The sequence below is a fragment of the Acyrthosiphon pisum genome, chromosome X (assembly GCF_005508785.2).
Source record: "Acyrthosiphon pisum isolate AL4f chromosome X, pea_aphid_22Mar2018_4r6ur, whole genome shotgun sequence".
NCBI classification, from domain to species: domain Eukaryota; kingdom Metazoa; phylum Arthropoda; class Insecta; order Hemiptera; family Aphididae; genus Acyrthosiphon; species Acyrthosiphon pisum.
In genome coordinates this window covers 15348464-15363760 of record NC_042493.1, presented here as the reverse complement: position 1 = coordinate 15363760, position 15297 = coordinate 15348464, and the positions used below count along the sequence as shown (strand labels likewise).

Below are 15297 nucleotides of genomic sequence, written 5' to 3'. Positions count from 1 at the left end.
GTAATTCTTTTCACCGATAGATTTAAGCTGATAACTTTAGCCATTTCCTAAATTACATTATATTGTGTTTAGAAATTGTTTGATGCATAAAACATAAATGCATAAAAAAAGTTCATGGGGGGGATATGACACCCTCATCCCCCCCCCCGTGAGCACGCCCCTGGTTAGAACATGGATATTTATTCGGATGATGGAATTTAGATGTTAAATTTATTTTTAACCAGATTTATATTACAAATAGTCCAAATCCTTTATTTATTTAACTTAGTATTTAAAATAATATTGTACAAATAAAAATAAAATGTTATCAATTAATATAATTTATATTATATCTTTATCTGAGTTTTATTTATTAAAGCTGAGTAATAGAATTTAATTATCTGTCATCATAATATAAAAAGAGCCAAGAAAATCATAAAGAAAAAAATAGTAAATATTGTCGTGTTATCTATTAAAAAAAATCCTGACAATTAATAGGTTTTTATTTACATATATTTATATAAATATTTTTGTTTGTATTCAAAATTCAAAGTTACAAATTTAATTATTTCATAAATGTCTTTATAATACAGTGTTGTTTTGGGATTTTTTAAAAGTTTGGTTATCAGATATTTTCTTGTCCAACTGTTCTTAATAGTTAATATGAGTTTGAGGTCTTATATTAATTCATCTATTTGATGATTTTAAATGATTTTTGTGTGTATATAGGTTGTCAAATTGGCCAGAGACTTGATTTATTTTGGATTCTACAGTTTTGGTGACTTGCTCCGACTCACGAAAACACTTTTGAGCATTTTAGATTGTGTCTCAGAAAACGACTTTGCTGCTGTTGGCCGTGGTAATGGGAGTGATATTGTTAATAGTGTTTCAGCTGCGGTTGCGGCTACAACAACAGCATCGACAACATCGGCAGATGTGCAATGTAAGGAGCAATACAATTCTTAACTTCATAGTTGTTGTTATTACATATGTATCTAAATGTAGCATGCTTCTATAACAAAATCTATCATAAAAGTTCATAATTGGGAATCTCTTGCAAACTTTTGTACAGCTGAAGGAATCGGTGCTATGAGATCAGCAATTGGAGACGTTGGTGCTGTAGTTACTGGATTAACGCTTGGTGGAAGTAGTGGACGCAGGCATCCCCCACCGCTATTAAATAAATCAAAATCCACATTGAGTATGGTTACCACTGCTACGACAGGCTCATCGTCCTCATCACTACTACACCAGCAGACTGGAGGCAGTGGTTCCACAATCGTGAGTGGTGAAGCATATCCTCTGGTCATGGACACAAAGTTGAAAATTATTGAAATATTACAGGTTGGTATTCTTTGACAAAATATAAAAATATGCTAACTGTGTACTTATTGCAATAATTTATGTTTAATTTTAATTATATGTTCCCCACTGAAAAATTATATTTATAGTGATTATAATATTACTCATGTTAAATTTTGGGCCCACAGTTTATATTAGACGTACGCCTAGATTACCGCATCGGATGTTTGCTATCAATTTTCAAACGGGAATTTGATGAAATTGAAAGGTCTGCGGCGGCTGCTGCAGCATCCATCTCAAGCCTATCACAGCAAACGACAACAAGTACAGGGCCATCAACAACATCTACCAGTCCTACAACAGCATCTTCCACAACATCATCATCATCTGTATCTTCAACAGCATTTATCGATCATCACTACCATAAGTCAATCGATTTGGAACGGGTAGGCGCTCAAGCCGAAGGAATATTTGGTGAAAGGTATTTATTTATCTTATGACTTACTTAATCCCGGAGTTTTTTGTTTGGTATTTTTGAGTAGTAGTTTTTATTCTCATTATTGTACCTTAACCCAAATACGATAACTAACTATGACTAACGTTTGTGTGTGTGTGTGTGTGTGTGTGTCTGTGATTAATTTAACAATAGCGAAGAGTGTGGTGGTGCTGCTTTGGACCTAGACGACAACGGCGGCCGAATGTTTTTGCGCGTGCTCCTGCACCTGACCATGCATGATTACCCTGCCCTAGTCTCAGGAGCATTGCACCTGTTGTTCCGGCATTTTAGCCAACGGCAGGAAGTGTTACAAGCATTCAAACAGGTACGTATTCAAAAAGATAATTTCAAGATCAAAATTTCAAAATTAGTTCTGAATATATCGTATAAAACATACACATTAAAATTAAATATAATATAACGACCAATTTTGTTTGATAAATAGAGTATGATGTTTATAATAGTTAAATGATATACTAGTTATAAGGATATCACAATATTATAATATTTTCATTTAATACTAACTGCTCGTGTATTAAAACAGGTGCAACTTCTGGTGTCAGACGCTGATGTTGAATCCTATAAACAGATAAAATCTGATCTAGATGTGTTACGGCAAAGTGTCGAGAAATCTGAGTTGTGGGTTTACAAGTCGAATAAACCGACTGCTGCTACAGTAGCTGCTGGTGGTAGCCAACAATTACATAATGGCAGTGATGAACATCAACAACAAACAACTGTGTCTACCACACAAATACCTATGATGACGACAGATGGTACTACACCAGTAGTCTCGTCGTCATCTGTGAATGCCAATGAAACTACACAATCTCAACCGATAATAGTGGAAGGCACCCATGTGGCTCAACCTACAAATACTACTGAAAAAGCGTCCTTTGATATTTTTACAGCTGATGGTAGTGGTGGTGGTGGCGAAGAAGAATTTGAAGATGATGAATATAAAAAAATACAAAAGGTAACAGTTTCCAGTGGTGTAGGTATTGATAAATGTTTTTCCATGATGATCTTTGCATGTATTTGGTCCTACTTGCTCTGCAGCCAATGCGGCCCTACCCACACTTTAAAAGCATAACTATTCAAAACTTAAAATTTGTTACAAATTTAACTTAAAACTTACAATTACTTATATGTACATAATTTAAAAAAGCTTTCCAAGATTTTTAAAATAAACATAAAACAACTTTTTTAAACCATTTTTTAATATATTTTTACAACCCTTAAAATATTATAGCTATAATAATTCGGATAAGTTTCTAACAGGTACAAACATGGTGAAACAAGCATGTAAATGTGTAAATAAATTAAATATTATTAATACTACTCTATTTCTACTTTTACTTTTACTAAAATACTACTAACCATATTATATGTATACTCTGAATTATTGTTATCTAAATTATTTCTGTATTTAATTATGTAATTATGTTACTTCACACCTACACCTTATTATCATATTAATTGTAAGTTATGTAAAATTGCCGTTTTGGCATTTAATAAACAACAATAATATTAATAATAATAATACTTATATAATTGATAAATCAAAAACTTTTTTTTTTTAATGAATGAAATTATGTTGATTTTGTGCTTTATAGATTCTGATTCGAATGAATGAACTGTGTGTTACACGCGTACCTTCATCAGTGGGTATTGGGCTACAGACATCATCTTCTAGATCAAATTTATCCATTGGAACTCCAACTAGCTTAGCCACAACAGCACTAATAAAAAAACCCAAAAAGCACGAACAACGACTATTACGCAATGTTGGCGTACATACAGTAGTGTTGGACCTTCTGCAGGTGCCATACGATAGAAAAGGAGACCGGCGTATGGATGGTCTGATGGAATTGGCACATGAATTTCTTCAATCATTTTGCTTGGGTAACCCACAAAACCAGCATTTACTGCACGCACACCTAGACCTATTTCTTAACCCTGAGGTATACTAATTGTCAATAATGGTAACTAAACGTTACAAAATAAATAAATAATTTATCCAATTATTGTATTGTTTCCTTAGATTCGGGACGCGCGTACCGTTTGTGCTATATTTAAAGATAACCCAGTGTTGTGTAATGAGATTGGTGGCGGTGGTGGTGATAAAGTCGTCCAGCATTTCATACACTGTATTGAGTCACAGGGAAAACGGGTCGAGTACTTGGAGTTTTTTCAGACAATAGTAGGCTGTTGTTCGCCTGCACCCGGATCCTCCTCGGTTTCTGATGCCTCAGTACAAGAACCCGAAAATTACTACTATGGAAGTGGTGGCATGAAGCAGCGTCATGGTGCAGCTGCAGCTGCGGCCGCTGCCATTCAGAAGCAGCAGTTTATCAGGAAATCACAGGACATGGTTATGCAAGAAGTACGTTTATATAAGGATTACAATAATATTTTAAATTATAATTATAGCAGGGCCTTGCACCCAAATTAACCAGAACCATAAAAACCCTTAAAAAATCAAACACTGAAATCCATATAACCCGAAACATTCTATTTTCAAAACACACAAATTAACCAAAACCCTAGTAAAAGATTCTGGTTAACCTGGAATCCGAATAATTTTTTATTTTACAATCTTCATGTGATATATTATTTGGTATATATTTTATATGGTTGTATTGTTGTTGTTTATTTCTTTGTGTGAAGGCCCATGAGTTCCCATTAGGGAAAAGTTAGTTAACAAGTTCGATTTTATAGTTTATTATTTTGTTGGATAATAACAATATTAGGACATTATGCTAAACAATTAAAAATTTAATAAAGTATTTATTAAAAATAACTATAAAAATTATGTTTTTTCTGAACTACTTAACACTTGAATACATGCGGCACCCAATAACCTTAACTCAAATAAATCATTCGATTGCAAAGCCCTGGTTAGTAGATTAAAATATATTCCCTTCACTTACAATATAGATTTTACCCTTAACTATAACCTTTCATAAAATTTAATAAATTCTGTATTTTTAATTAGCTACTTAATGCTGGCGAGGACGTTTTGGTATTTTATAATGACAATAAGGCATCGTTCCAACAATTCGTGGAAATGATGCGAAGTGAGCGTGATCGACAGTACCGGGAAGATGTGCAAATGCTGGTAGTGACAGCAGTAGATTGTAGAAGATCCACTGATAAACAACAGGAGGTCAACCAAAACTCAGCTACAGATATCAGGGAAGCTGTGCCTACAGAAGACTGTTCTTTACAAGAAGAAGTGATGACGGCTGAAGAATCGGAAAATGAAGACAATAACAATCATAATGCTTTGAGGTTTGTTTATTTATCTATTGAACAGTTTTTTTTAATGTACTGTGTACATTATTTCTTAAAATGACAGTTCTGAAATTGTGGTTATTATCGCTACACAATTTATTCTATAAAATATATTATACATAATATTAACAATTTAAATGTTGCCTTTACAGATACCACGTTGAGTTAGTTAAACTGTTAGCTTATTGTACTATGGGTAAGAACGTGTACACGGAAATCAAGTGTCACAGCCTATTGCCATTGGACGATATTGTCGCAATGGTGTCACATCCGGACTGTATACCAGAGGTAAATTATGATTTTCAATCATACTTCAGTTGTAGTGATCATAATTTAAGTGTTTTCTAGCTCATTAGTTTTATCCATAAATTGTTGTGAAACAGGTAAAAGAGGCATATGTCAACTTTTTGAATCACTGTTATGTGGACACCGAGGTCGAGATGAAAGAAATATATGCGTCCAACCACATGTGGACAGTATTTGAAAAGAGTTTCTTGCCTGACATGAACCGTGTGGCAGACCAAGTGGCCGCTGCAGCTATAACCACCTCGCCGCCAACCATCGCCAGCGTTACCCGTACCAAATCACATAGCAAGCTGGTAAAATATGTTTGCGACGCTCTGATCACTGTTATTGGTTCGTTTTTCGGTAGTCCATTTTCATCGACAGCTGCGGCAGCTGCTGCGGCAGCAGCTGTATCAACTGCATCATCACCAGATCATCATCATCACCACCACCATCGACTGCAAACTGGTGCTGACGACAATGGCAGTGGTTCTTCATCGGCCATAACATCCTCTGCTACATTAACCGCCAACACTAATGCTGCCTCTGTTGTACAAGTAATAGTGCTTATAGTTTACTCAATTATGTTTTACTATAGAGGTGAAAATTTTCCAAGTATTAATTTGATGTTCGTTTCATCATCTTTACAGGCTAGGCAGCCAATATTCGTGCAACTCTTACAAGCTGCAGTTCGCGTACATCAGCAACTGACTGCTGCTGGCCATTTGACTATCCAACAGCGATTCAATGTAGAAAACACGATACGCACACTTTCGGACTACGGTGAGTTTCATATGGAATTCAATCCATTGTAAAATACTTATTCAACTACTAATTATTTTAAATTATAAACAATACGAGAACTATTTAATGCTCAGATTTTTATTTGAACAGCCAAAAATATGTCAATTGACCTGCCTGCACAATTGCAAACTCACATTAATGGTATATTCAACAAACAATCACAGACCTCCTCTGGTGGAGGTGTGTCAGGTGGAACTTCGTCACCATCTGCGCTATTGCTGCGAAGACAAACAACTAAATGGTTGCAAGCAGCAAAGTCAACACCCAAAAAAATGATTGAAAGATCACAATCACAGGTAAAACATTTATAAATCAATATATATATATATGTTACAAAGATGATTGACCTATGATCATATTGGCTACCTATCATCATAATTTTAAAAATAATTTTTTTTTTTTCCAGTTGATTCGATTAGATAAGAGCATTGTTGAAGGGCTGCAGGACATAGTTCTGGTATTAGAAGACCAACTAAGGCCATTAGTCCAAGCTGAGCTATCACTACTTGTCGATATACTATATCGCCCGGAACTTTTATTTCCTACCGTGGCTGCAGCCGCAGCTGTTGGTGATACAACTTCAGTAGCAGTAGCTGCCGCAGCGTGTGGCGTAACTGGTTTCATCAACAGGTATTTGTTTTTTTGTTTTTGTTTTGCTCTACTATTCTTTTTGTTTTATATTTATCTTATTTCTGTACTAATTGTTTTTTTTTTTAGGCTCATTAAACATACAGAACAGTTGTTAGAAGAAAAAGAAGACAAATTATGTGTTAAAGTCTTGAAAACTTTACAAGAAATGATGGCTATAGACCTGGATTACGGTGACAAGGTATATCGCTCCTTAGCGTAGTATTTATCGCCACAACCTAATACTTCCATCACCCTAATGATATATGTTATGCAAAAATGCTTATTTTTTACACATATAGTGCAAATATAATTCCACGTTACTCAGATGTATTCATTTAAAATTGTTGTGATACTTCAACTTTTATTTATGCTCATGTTAATATATATATATATAATTTCCTTTCATTAATTTATATCACTGAGTAGTAATTGTAACACTTAAATGTTGTATATTATACTAACATATTATTAATTTAAATACCAGCACCTACCTAAAAATAATTATGAAAAATACATGAGAATATAAATTATTGATTAACTCCTAAACAGTGATCTGAAAATCATCATATTTTTTCCTTTATTTATACGTAATTTTGACAGGAAAAAAATGTTTGCTTATTGTGAAATTTATAACTTTTTATTGATTACAGGGTGATGCACTGAGGCAAAGCTTGCTAGTGAGGTACTTCAATGGTGGCATAGGCTTAATGGGTGTGGATAGTTCAAGTGATAGCGGAATAGACACGTCTGAGCTAGATGGAAACGATGGCAGCACCAATGTTACTGATGACGATGAAGGTAACGATGAAGACGCTTCTACGACTTCTGGCAGCCGCCCCATGGGTTCCACTGCTACTGGAGATTCTTCGACAAAAACAGTGACTGCCAATCATCAGCAACATTTACCTCCACCACCATCAACAACTTCATGGTCGCCCCCACCTCCAATATCGTTTAGATCTGAACAGCAACAACAACAACACAGAGTCACTCATGGACCGGGTGGTGAATAATTATTATCTTTCTAAAACTGAGTATGAGATCTTCACACACTGACACAAAAATAACATGGTGATAGGCAAAAAGACAATACGACTAGGCTATATAATATTATATTATTACCTGCTTATGTATTAGAGTGTTAGACCTATTCCTTAATATATTTTATATTCTAAATGACATCAACCACCTCATTATAATAACAGTCTTTTTTATTTATATTTGCAGCAAAATTCTTGCAGCGAGCTGGACTTACTTTACATGAAGTACAAACCCACCTAGACAGGGAAGGGGCATCCGATTTGGTCGTTGAACTCATTATAAAGTCAGCTGCAGCTTCAGCAGCCGCGGCATCAATGTCAGGAAGCAGTGGTGGTGGTGGGGGTTCCGTTGGTGGATTCTTTGGTTCAATCGGCATCGGTGGAGTTGGTGGTAATTTTTTCGGCAGCAATTACTACTTCGGTAGTGGTGCGGGAGCAAGTGGTTTTGGACCATCGGCTTCGGCTGCAGCTGCAGCTCTCTCCGCGTCCCCTTCTTACTCAATATTTGTCGAAGCTGTGCAGCTGGGCGTTGCTCTGTTGGAAGGTGGCAACCCCGTTGTTCAGCGTAGCGTTTACAACAAACTCTTGTCACCATTGCCGCCAGGTACGGCCGCTGCCGCTGCTGCTGCAGCTTCAGCCGGTGGTGGTGCTAGTGGTGGAAGAAGTGGTGGGGCAAGTCCGACTGACCCATCAGTGAACTGCTGCCAACTATTTTTCCGAGTTTTTTATGACAAAATGCGTGATGCCCAAAACGAAATCAAGTCAACAGTTATAGTATCAGTAAATACTGCAGCTACGACAGCTGCAGCTCAGGCAGCTCAACAGCAACAGCAAGAGGCCGAAATGGCTGCAGGTGGACGACGTATGCCAGCTATGAGTGGTCAACAAAACCATGGTGGTCAGCGACGGCAAAACAACCGTTTTGATCGAAGTTCTGGTAAAAAAGGTACGCATTTTTATACCTACAACATTTTTACAATCAATAGTTTTAGTATACCATAGACCCCGGTACTTTTTGTAGTTGGCAGGCCAATTTACACTTTCATAAAAATACTGAGGGCTGCCAGAAGAAAAAAAATTATATTACTACCTATTTAATGCTCGCGATTGTGCGATTATGAATAGTATTCACGACGTTCATTGCGTCTTATCGCGATATGACCGACTCCCGGGAACTCCTACCGTATAACAATAAAATATAAAATGTATACAATCATATTACAATTTTGTTATAATTAATTCAAATGTTCGGGGAGGGGGGGACTAAAAAATAAAGGCTTCAAAGGCTGCATATACCATGGTAGCCACCTAACTTAGTACAACAATTTGATATGAGATTTATATTTCATGATTGTAAAATATAAAATTTGTCTTTGTTATACTTTGATACGTATAGGTAAAACTACATCACGATCGAGAGGTGTTCGCGGGACGCGTCGAATATTAATGACAGATGAGCTGCGTGAAGAACTGGCGCAAGCTGCAGCAGCTACTAGCCACGCTTATGCGGTTGGTGCTCGAAATTTGTCAGTTGCGTCTTCAATTAATTCTGCTACAGGTATGAAAAATACTTAATTTAAATACAATAAAATAACAATGTCTTTCACTGTTTTACCTAGTACATGTTAAATTACATTTTAAATTACTTTAGTTTTAAATCAAGTATAGTGTACTATAAAATTATATTGTCACAAAGGTTACCTAGTAATTAGAATATATTATATAATATAGTTATATGGTTTTTATTTATGTATTCTTGGATAAAATATTAAAAAAATTCCATATGAAAAGTAACTCATTAAGTCATAACAACTATACACCTAACTAACTAATTCATTATTGCAGGTGAACGAGATAACGATGACGACGATGAAGGACACTTGTCGTCGATAGCTGATGATGGTAATGGCACTGCAGCTGATAGACTTCAGCGAGCTGATGATTCGTACTACTACTATTACCATAGACAGCAGGAACAGCAACAGCAGTACCTGCAACAACAACAGCAACAACAGCAACAGCTGTTGTCGCCTAAAATCCTGATCATGCAACCTATACTACGTTTCTTGCAACTTCTATGTGAAAACCACAACCGTGATCTACAGGTTTGACTCGTTCCTTCAATTGTGTTTTAATGATTTTCCACATACACTTTTTTAAATATCCACGGTATATTGTCGACCTCGTCATTTAAAAAGTACCTCTTCGTTTATTCAATATTTTTGTATCTGAAATAAACAACATAATAAACTGATTTATTGGTAATAAACTTTTAGTGGATAGATTATGATATTTTTTAATAGCTGTCTATCAAGTATAAACTAGTTTTTATAAAAAAAATTTTTTAATATAACCTTTCGTGTATTTATCTGTGTATCTTTTGACCCCGTGTTGGTGAATGTAAGTCCCTACAAATTTAACCATAAGCAATATTTCTAACTATACTGTCATGATTTGAACCAATTCCGGTATTTTGCAGAACTTGCTTCGAAATCAAAACAACAAAGTGAATTATAACCTGGTATCCGAAACTTTGATGTTTTTGGACTGCATATGTGGTTCGACAACGGGTGGCCTAGGTTTGTTGGGTCTATATATCAACGAAAACAATGTGTCACTCATTAATCAAACGCTTGAAACGCTAACAGAATACTGTCAGGTTAGTTTTTTCATGGCTCAACTAATAATTGTACTTTGTATATTCATTTATATGTATAGATAATATACTTAATGACATTTTATTTAGGGACCCTGTCATGATAATCAAAATTGTATCGCTACGCATGAATCCAATGGTTTGGATATAATCACAGCACTTATACTGAATGACATAAATCCATTGGGTAAAACGCGCATGGACCTGGTACTGGAGCTGAAAAACAATGCGTCTAAATTGTTGTTGGCTATCATGGAGAGCCGAGGGGACGGTGAAAACGCTGAGCGAATTCTTTACAACATGAATCCTAAGCAGTTGGTAATTAATATTTTCCAATGATAATCATATTATATTCATATTATGCATCTAGTGTAAGGTACACAATGTGCTACAACCAACAAATATATACTTACAACACTGTTGCACAGTCTTAGTCATGTTATAATTTTGTTTCTTCGAGTTATTAATTTTTAATTTCATAGGTGGATGTGGCATGTCGAGCGTACTATCAACAGCAATACGACGTGACGGCATTATCAGCACGCCGACGACGTCGAGGTGGTAGGCTGGCGTACGGTATCGACGACGATTATTGTGACGACGACGATGACGATGATGATGATGATGGAGATGAAGAAGACGACGATGACCAAGAAGACTGTGACGAAGAAGATTCCCATATTGAAGATGTACGACTTGGCAAAGGGGCTTCCATCAGCAGTGGCCGTAGTCGTGGTACCAGTGGCACAGGAGGTGTAGACGGTGACTGTGATGACGATGATGACGAAGATAGCGGTGTGTCGCCAAAAGAAGTACGAATTAAAAACTAGTTTACCAATAACATATAAAATGTTTTATACAAATCCATTTTATACTTAAATATAATATGATATATCAGTCTATTTTTATGTTATACATAATTTTTAAGAGTGACATTTTTTGTTACAAACTTACAAACTCAAATACCATTTTATACACGTTTAGGTGGGCCACAACATTTACATATTGTGCCACCAGCTAGCGCAGCATAATAAAGAGTTGGCTGGTTTGCTAAAACCCAATAGTTTATACTGTAGTGAAGTCGAAGGCGTTCAGGCAACAGGCGGACAAAATCAACAACAACAGCAACAGCAACAGCAACAGCTTTTACAGCAACAAAACCAAGTTGATCCTCGAGTCAACCGAGCCCTAGTGTATTATGCGTCGCATACGGCCCAAATAGAGGTATAGTAAATCGAATAGGTCATATTATGAGTACTTAGTGTAGGGCTTAGTGTAGGGTAATTTTGATACCGGTATCCAGTATTCATGGTATTACCGGTTATACGGTAATTACCGAAAAGAACGAGGTGCGGTAATTACCGGAAATACAGTACATCGGAATACATACCGGATCTGGTTAAATTTATAAGTGTTTCCAAGTTTCCAACCTAAGAAAATAATGGTGGAAAGTGGGGGGGGGATATAATTACCGAATCATGGTATACCGATAAATACCGCCAGCCCTAACTTAGTGTACTGTGGACTACATGCAATTAAGTTGTTTCAAATTTTTCGTCACTAATAAGTCATAGTATCTATTTTAGTGGCCTTATTATATATAGGTATAGATTAAATTAATTTTTTTTGCAGATTGTCCGGCACGATAGAACCCTAGAACAAATTGTGTTTCCTATACCGGAGATTTGTGAATACTTGACCCACGACACTAAAGTCAAGATCTACAATACAGCTGAACGTGATGATCAAGGATCAAAAGTTTCCGACTTTTTCGAGAAGACGGACGACATGTTCAACGAGATGATGTGGCAAAAGAAGCTGAGAGGTAATTCATCAAATATAAGAATTAATACAGTTATAGTAGTTTTATTGTATAACTAATATTAAATATGCGTTTAATAATGACGTTGTGTGCAGCTCGGTCGTCGCTGTTTTGGGTTAGCAGCTTCATGTCCTTGTGGAGTAACATTTTGTTTAATTGCGCCGTGATCATTAATCTTATTGTGGCATTTTTCTATCCATTTGATAACGGTGGTAGCGGTAGCAGTAGCAGTAATGTTGATGACGGACAACGCCGTCGTATGATATCTGGTAAGTCAAGCGTTTATTTAATATAAAATCAACGATGCTGAATAATAATAAGAATAATTTGCAATTTATTCTCACGTCATGACAAAGGTACAAAGCCGATAGGTTATAAATCAAAGGTAATAAGTATATAGCCGATTGTTAACATGATATATGTAAACCAAAAGTTTAAAATTTATTTCTTTAAGAGAATGTCCGCGCACTATTTGTTTTCTCGCTTTGTTGTGCGTGCAACATGTATAAAACGCATTTACGCAAAATCATTTTTTCTATGTTATTAAGTAATCTTAGAGTAAAATCACTCATTACAAAAAAGATAGAAAATAATATTTTTGAGGGAATTTCATATCAATTTGTCTAAATTTTGTCTCAAAACAATTTAAACACCATTTAAATGTACAAAAATGTTTAGTTTATTTTGAAAGTCAAATAACAATAAAATTTAAAATCGATATGTCATTCCCTCGAAAATATTATTCTCCATCTTTTTTGTAATGAGTGATTTTACTCTAAGATCACTTAAAAACATAGATAAAATTATCCTGCATTAATGCGTTTTGTCTATGCTGCGCTTGGGCCAGAAAGAGAAAATAAATAATGCACTGACATCCACTTAAGAGGATGTCACCCGGCATGTGTTGTCTCCGTCTTACGAATGTACAACATAGCAAAAATTGTTTTGCGCGGGACAACTTTTCTCCGACCTGTAGAACTACCAAATTGTCGCAACACGTAAATAAGAACTTTATCTGTGCAGAAGCGAGCTTTTTTTTAAGAGCACTATCCAATAATTTTTTATAAGCAAATGAAAAAAAAAACAAAAAAATCAAATGTTTACTACTACAAACACAGAAAGATAAAAGTTGTCCCGCGCAAAACATTTTTTCTTATGTTGTACATATGTAAGAAGGAGACAACACCGCATGTAATTTCTTCTTAATAAATAATAATTTAACGTTTAATTGTTTTGTGTCACATTGTTGCAGCTTTGGGTGGCCACGTTTCGGCGGCCGTGTGGCTTGGTCTACTGGCTTCAGTCAGCGCAGCTGCATTTTTAGTGTGGGCTCGAGACGATGATAATGCTGATGATGTCGACGATGTCGAAGATGACGACGATGAAGACGAAGATAATGGCGGTGGAGGTGACCGAGACCAACAACAACAGCGGAAAACGACTCGACGTCGTCGACAGCAGCGGCGGCGTAGGCGCAGACGTACGTTGCTGACTACCCGCACAAGCCGACGAAGATGGACGGCTGCAGTACGCACCACTCTAGTGGTCACTGCCATCCTTCGGTTGATATTGTCCGTTGGCCCAGAACCCACACTTTGGCTATTGGGTGCGATCACAGTACGTTACATACTATCTACATCGCCCCTGTTACTTAAATAATATAGTTTATATTGCATAGATTACAGAGAGTATTTTAAGTCGTTGTACGTATTGATTTTCAATGATCACTGGTTTTTATAAAAAAATAACAAAAAAAGAAGTGTATCTTTATTTTTAACTTGCATTTTTTTTATCATAATTTCAAATTATTTAATCATGCAGTTGTTTCAACATCAAAGTCAACTTAAGAGGATGTGATACCTGCACCCGTCTCCGTCTTACAAATGTACAACATAGCAAAAAACTGTTTTGCGCAAAATAGAACCACTCCCTCGGTATTTATAGAAGAATTATCAAAATTCCACATTGCATAGGGAACAACTTTATCTGTGTTGTAGTATTTTCATTATTTGGATAACATAAACAAAATTAGGGTTATCAGTTTGAGAACATTGGGATTTTTTTCTTTTAATTAATAAAATTATTAGTAAATGCTATAAAAAAAAAAAACCGCTAGGACGTAGATAATGTTTTTACCTATGCATTGTGGAATTTTGGTAATTCTACTATAAATACTGAGGGAGTAGTTCTATCCTGCGCAAAACAGTTTTTTGTTAAGTTGTACATTTGTAAGACGGAGACAAAAAATACGGTTATCACATGCTCTTAATTTTTTTCAAATGGTAACTAAATTTTTAATGGGTTTTGGTTGTGATTTTTTTTCTGAACATGTTGTTAATCATTTTTTAATTTACTAATTACTGTACTCTAAAGTTCAGTAAATTCATCAATACTTTAAATTGAAGAATTGGTAGAAATTTAATTTACTAGAAATTTATTTACTTTATTTCAATGCACTTTTATATATCTTTATACACTTAAATTGGTAATATGGCACGCTCCACAAAAGAAATTATATATAATATTGAGTTAAAGTCCTACAAAATAGTTGGTAAACATAGTTCTATTTTAATTTTAACATACAATCTTAAAATAAGTACTATTATTGTATAATCATAACTAGTTGATTATTTACATTTTTTCTCCACAATTACTTTTCTTATAATAGCATACATTTAGATTCTCTATTAGGTAGCTTAGTTAAAAATAGTATTTAATTATTATTATTATAATAACATTGGAAACTTTCAATTAACTCAAATTAAATAGCTATACCTACCTTATTTAAGTACCATCCTGTATTGATATTGAGTATTTATGTTAATGTCTTGATTTTCAGATATTTCAGATTTTCAATATTACTATAATAGTAGTTGCTTACCGATAATACCATTATTACTAGGGGTCGTGGTTGTAAACAGGTAATAGAATACACGGGTACTCTGAGCCTGGGCACGCGGGTAAAAATTATATTAAAGCCTGGGTT

General features: G+C 35.3%; 1 protein-coding gene across 2 annotated transcripts in view; it reads left to right on the top strand.

Annotated features, from left to right (window-relative positions):
* LOC100163622 (inositol 1,4,5-trisphosphate receptor) overlaps positions 1 to 15297 on the top strand; it is a 35646-nt gene that overhangs the window by 15384 nt on the left and 4965 nt on the right. For both annotated transcript variants that reach the window (XM_001947309.5, XM_008187544.3), the window contains exons 18-42: positions 709 to 922; positions 1052 to 1323; positions 1470 to 1762; positions 1931 to 2102; positions 2322 to 2753; positions 3394 to 3741; positions 3822 to 4163; positions 4776 to 5071; positions 5227 to 5362; positions 5458 to 5916; positions 6010 to 6142; positions 6254 to 6459; positions 6570 to 6793; positions 6881 to 6992; positions 7444 to 7798; positions 8021 to 8779; positions 9230 to 9391; positions 9679 to 9938; positions 10313 to 10492; positions 10580 to 10807; positions 10972 to 11301; positions 11474 to 11713; positions 12122 to 12314; positions 12407 to 12580; positions 13564 to 13928. In XM_001947309.5, the coding sequence (XP_001947344.2) occupies positions 709 to 922; positions 1052 to 1323; positions 1470 to 1762; positions 1931 to 2102; positions 2322 to 2753; positions 3394 to 3741; positions 3822 to 4163; positions 4776 to 5071; positions 5227 to 5362; positions 5458 to 5916; positions 6010 to 6142; positions 6254 to 6459; positions 6570 to 6793; positions 6881 to 6992; positions 7444 to 7798; positions 8021 to 8779; positions 9230 to 9391; positions 9679 to 9938; positions 10313 to 10492; positions 10580 to 10807; positions 10972 to 11301; positions 11474 to 11713; positions 12122 to 12314; positions 12407 to 12580; positions 13564 to 13928 (6885 nt within the window). The remainder of the gene's footprint in view (positions 1 to 708; positions 923 to 1051; positions 1324 to 1469; positions 1763 to 1930; positions 2103 to 2321; positions 2754 to 3393; positions 3742 to 3821; positions 4164 to 4775; positions 5072 to 5226; positions 5363 to 5457; positions 5917 to 6009; positions 6143 to 6253; positions 6460 to 6569; positions 6794 to 6880; positions 6993 to 7443; positions 7799 to 8020; positions 8780 to 9229; positions 9392 to 9678; positions 9939 to 10312; positions 10493 to 10579; positions 10808 to 10971; positions 11302 to 11473; positions 11714 to 12121; positions 12315 to 12406; positions 12581 to 13563; positions 13929 to 15297) is intronic.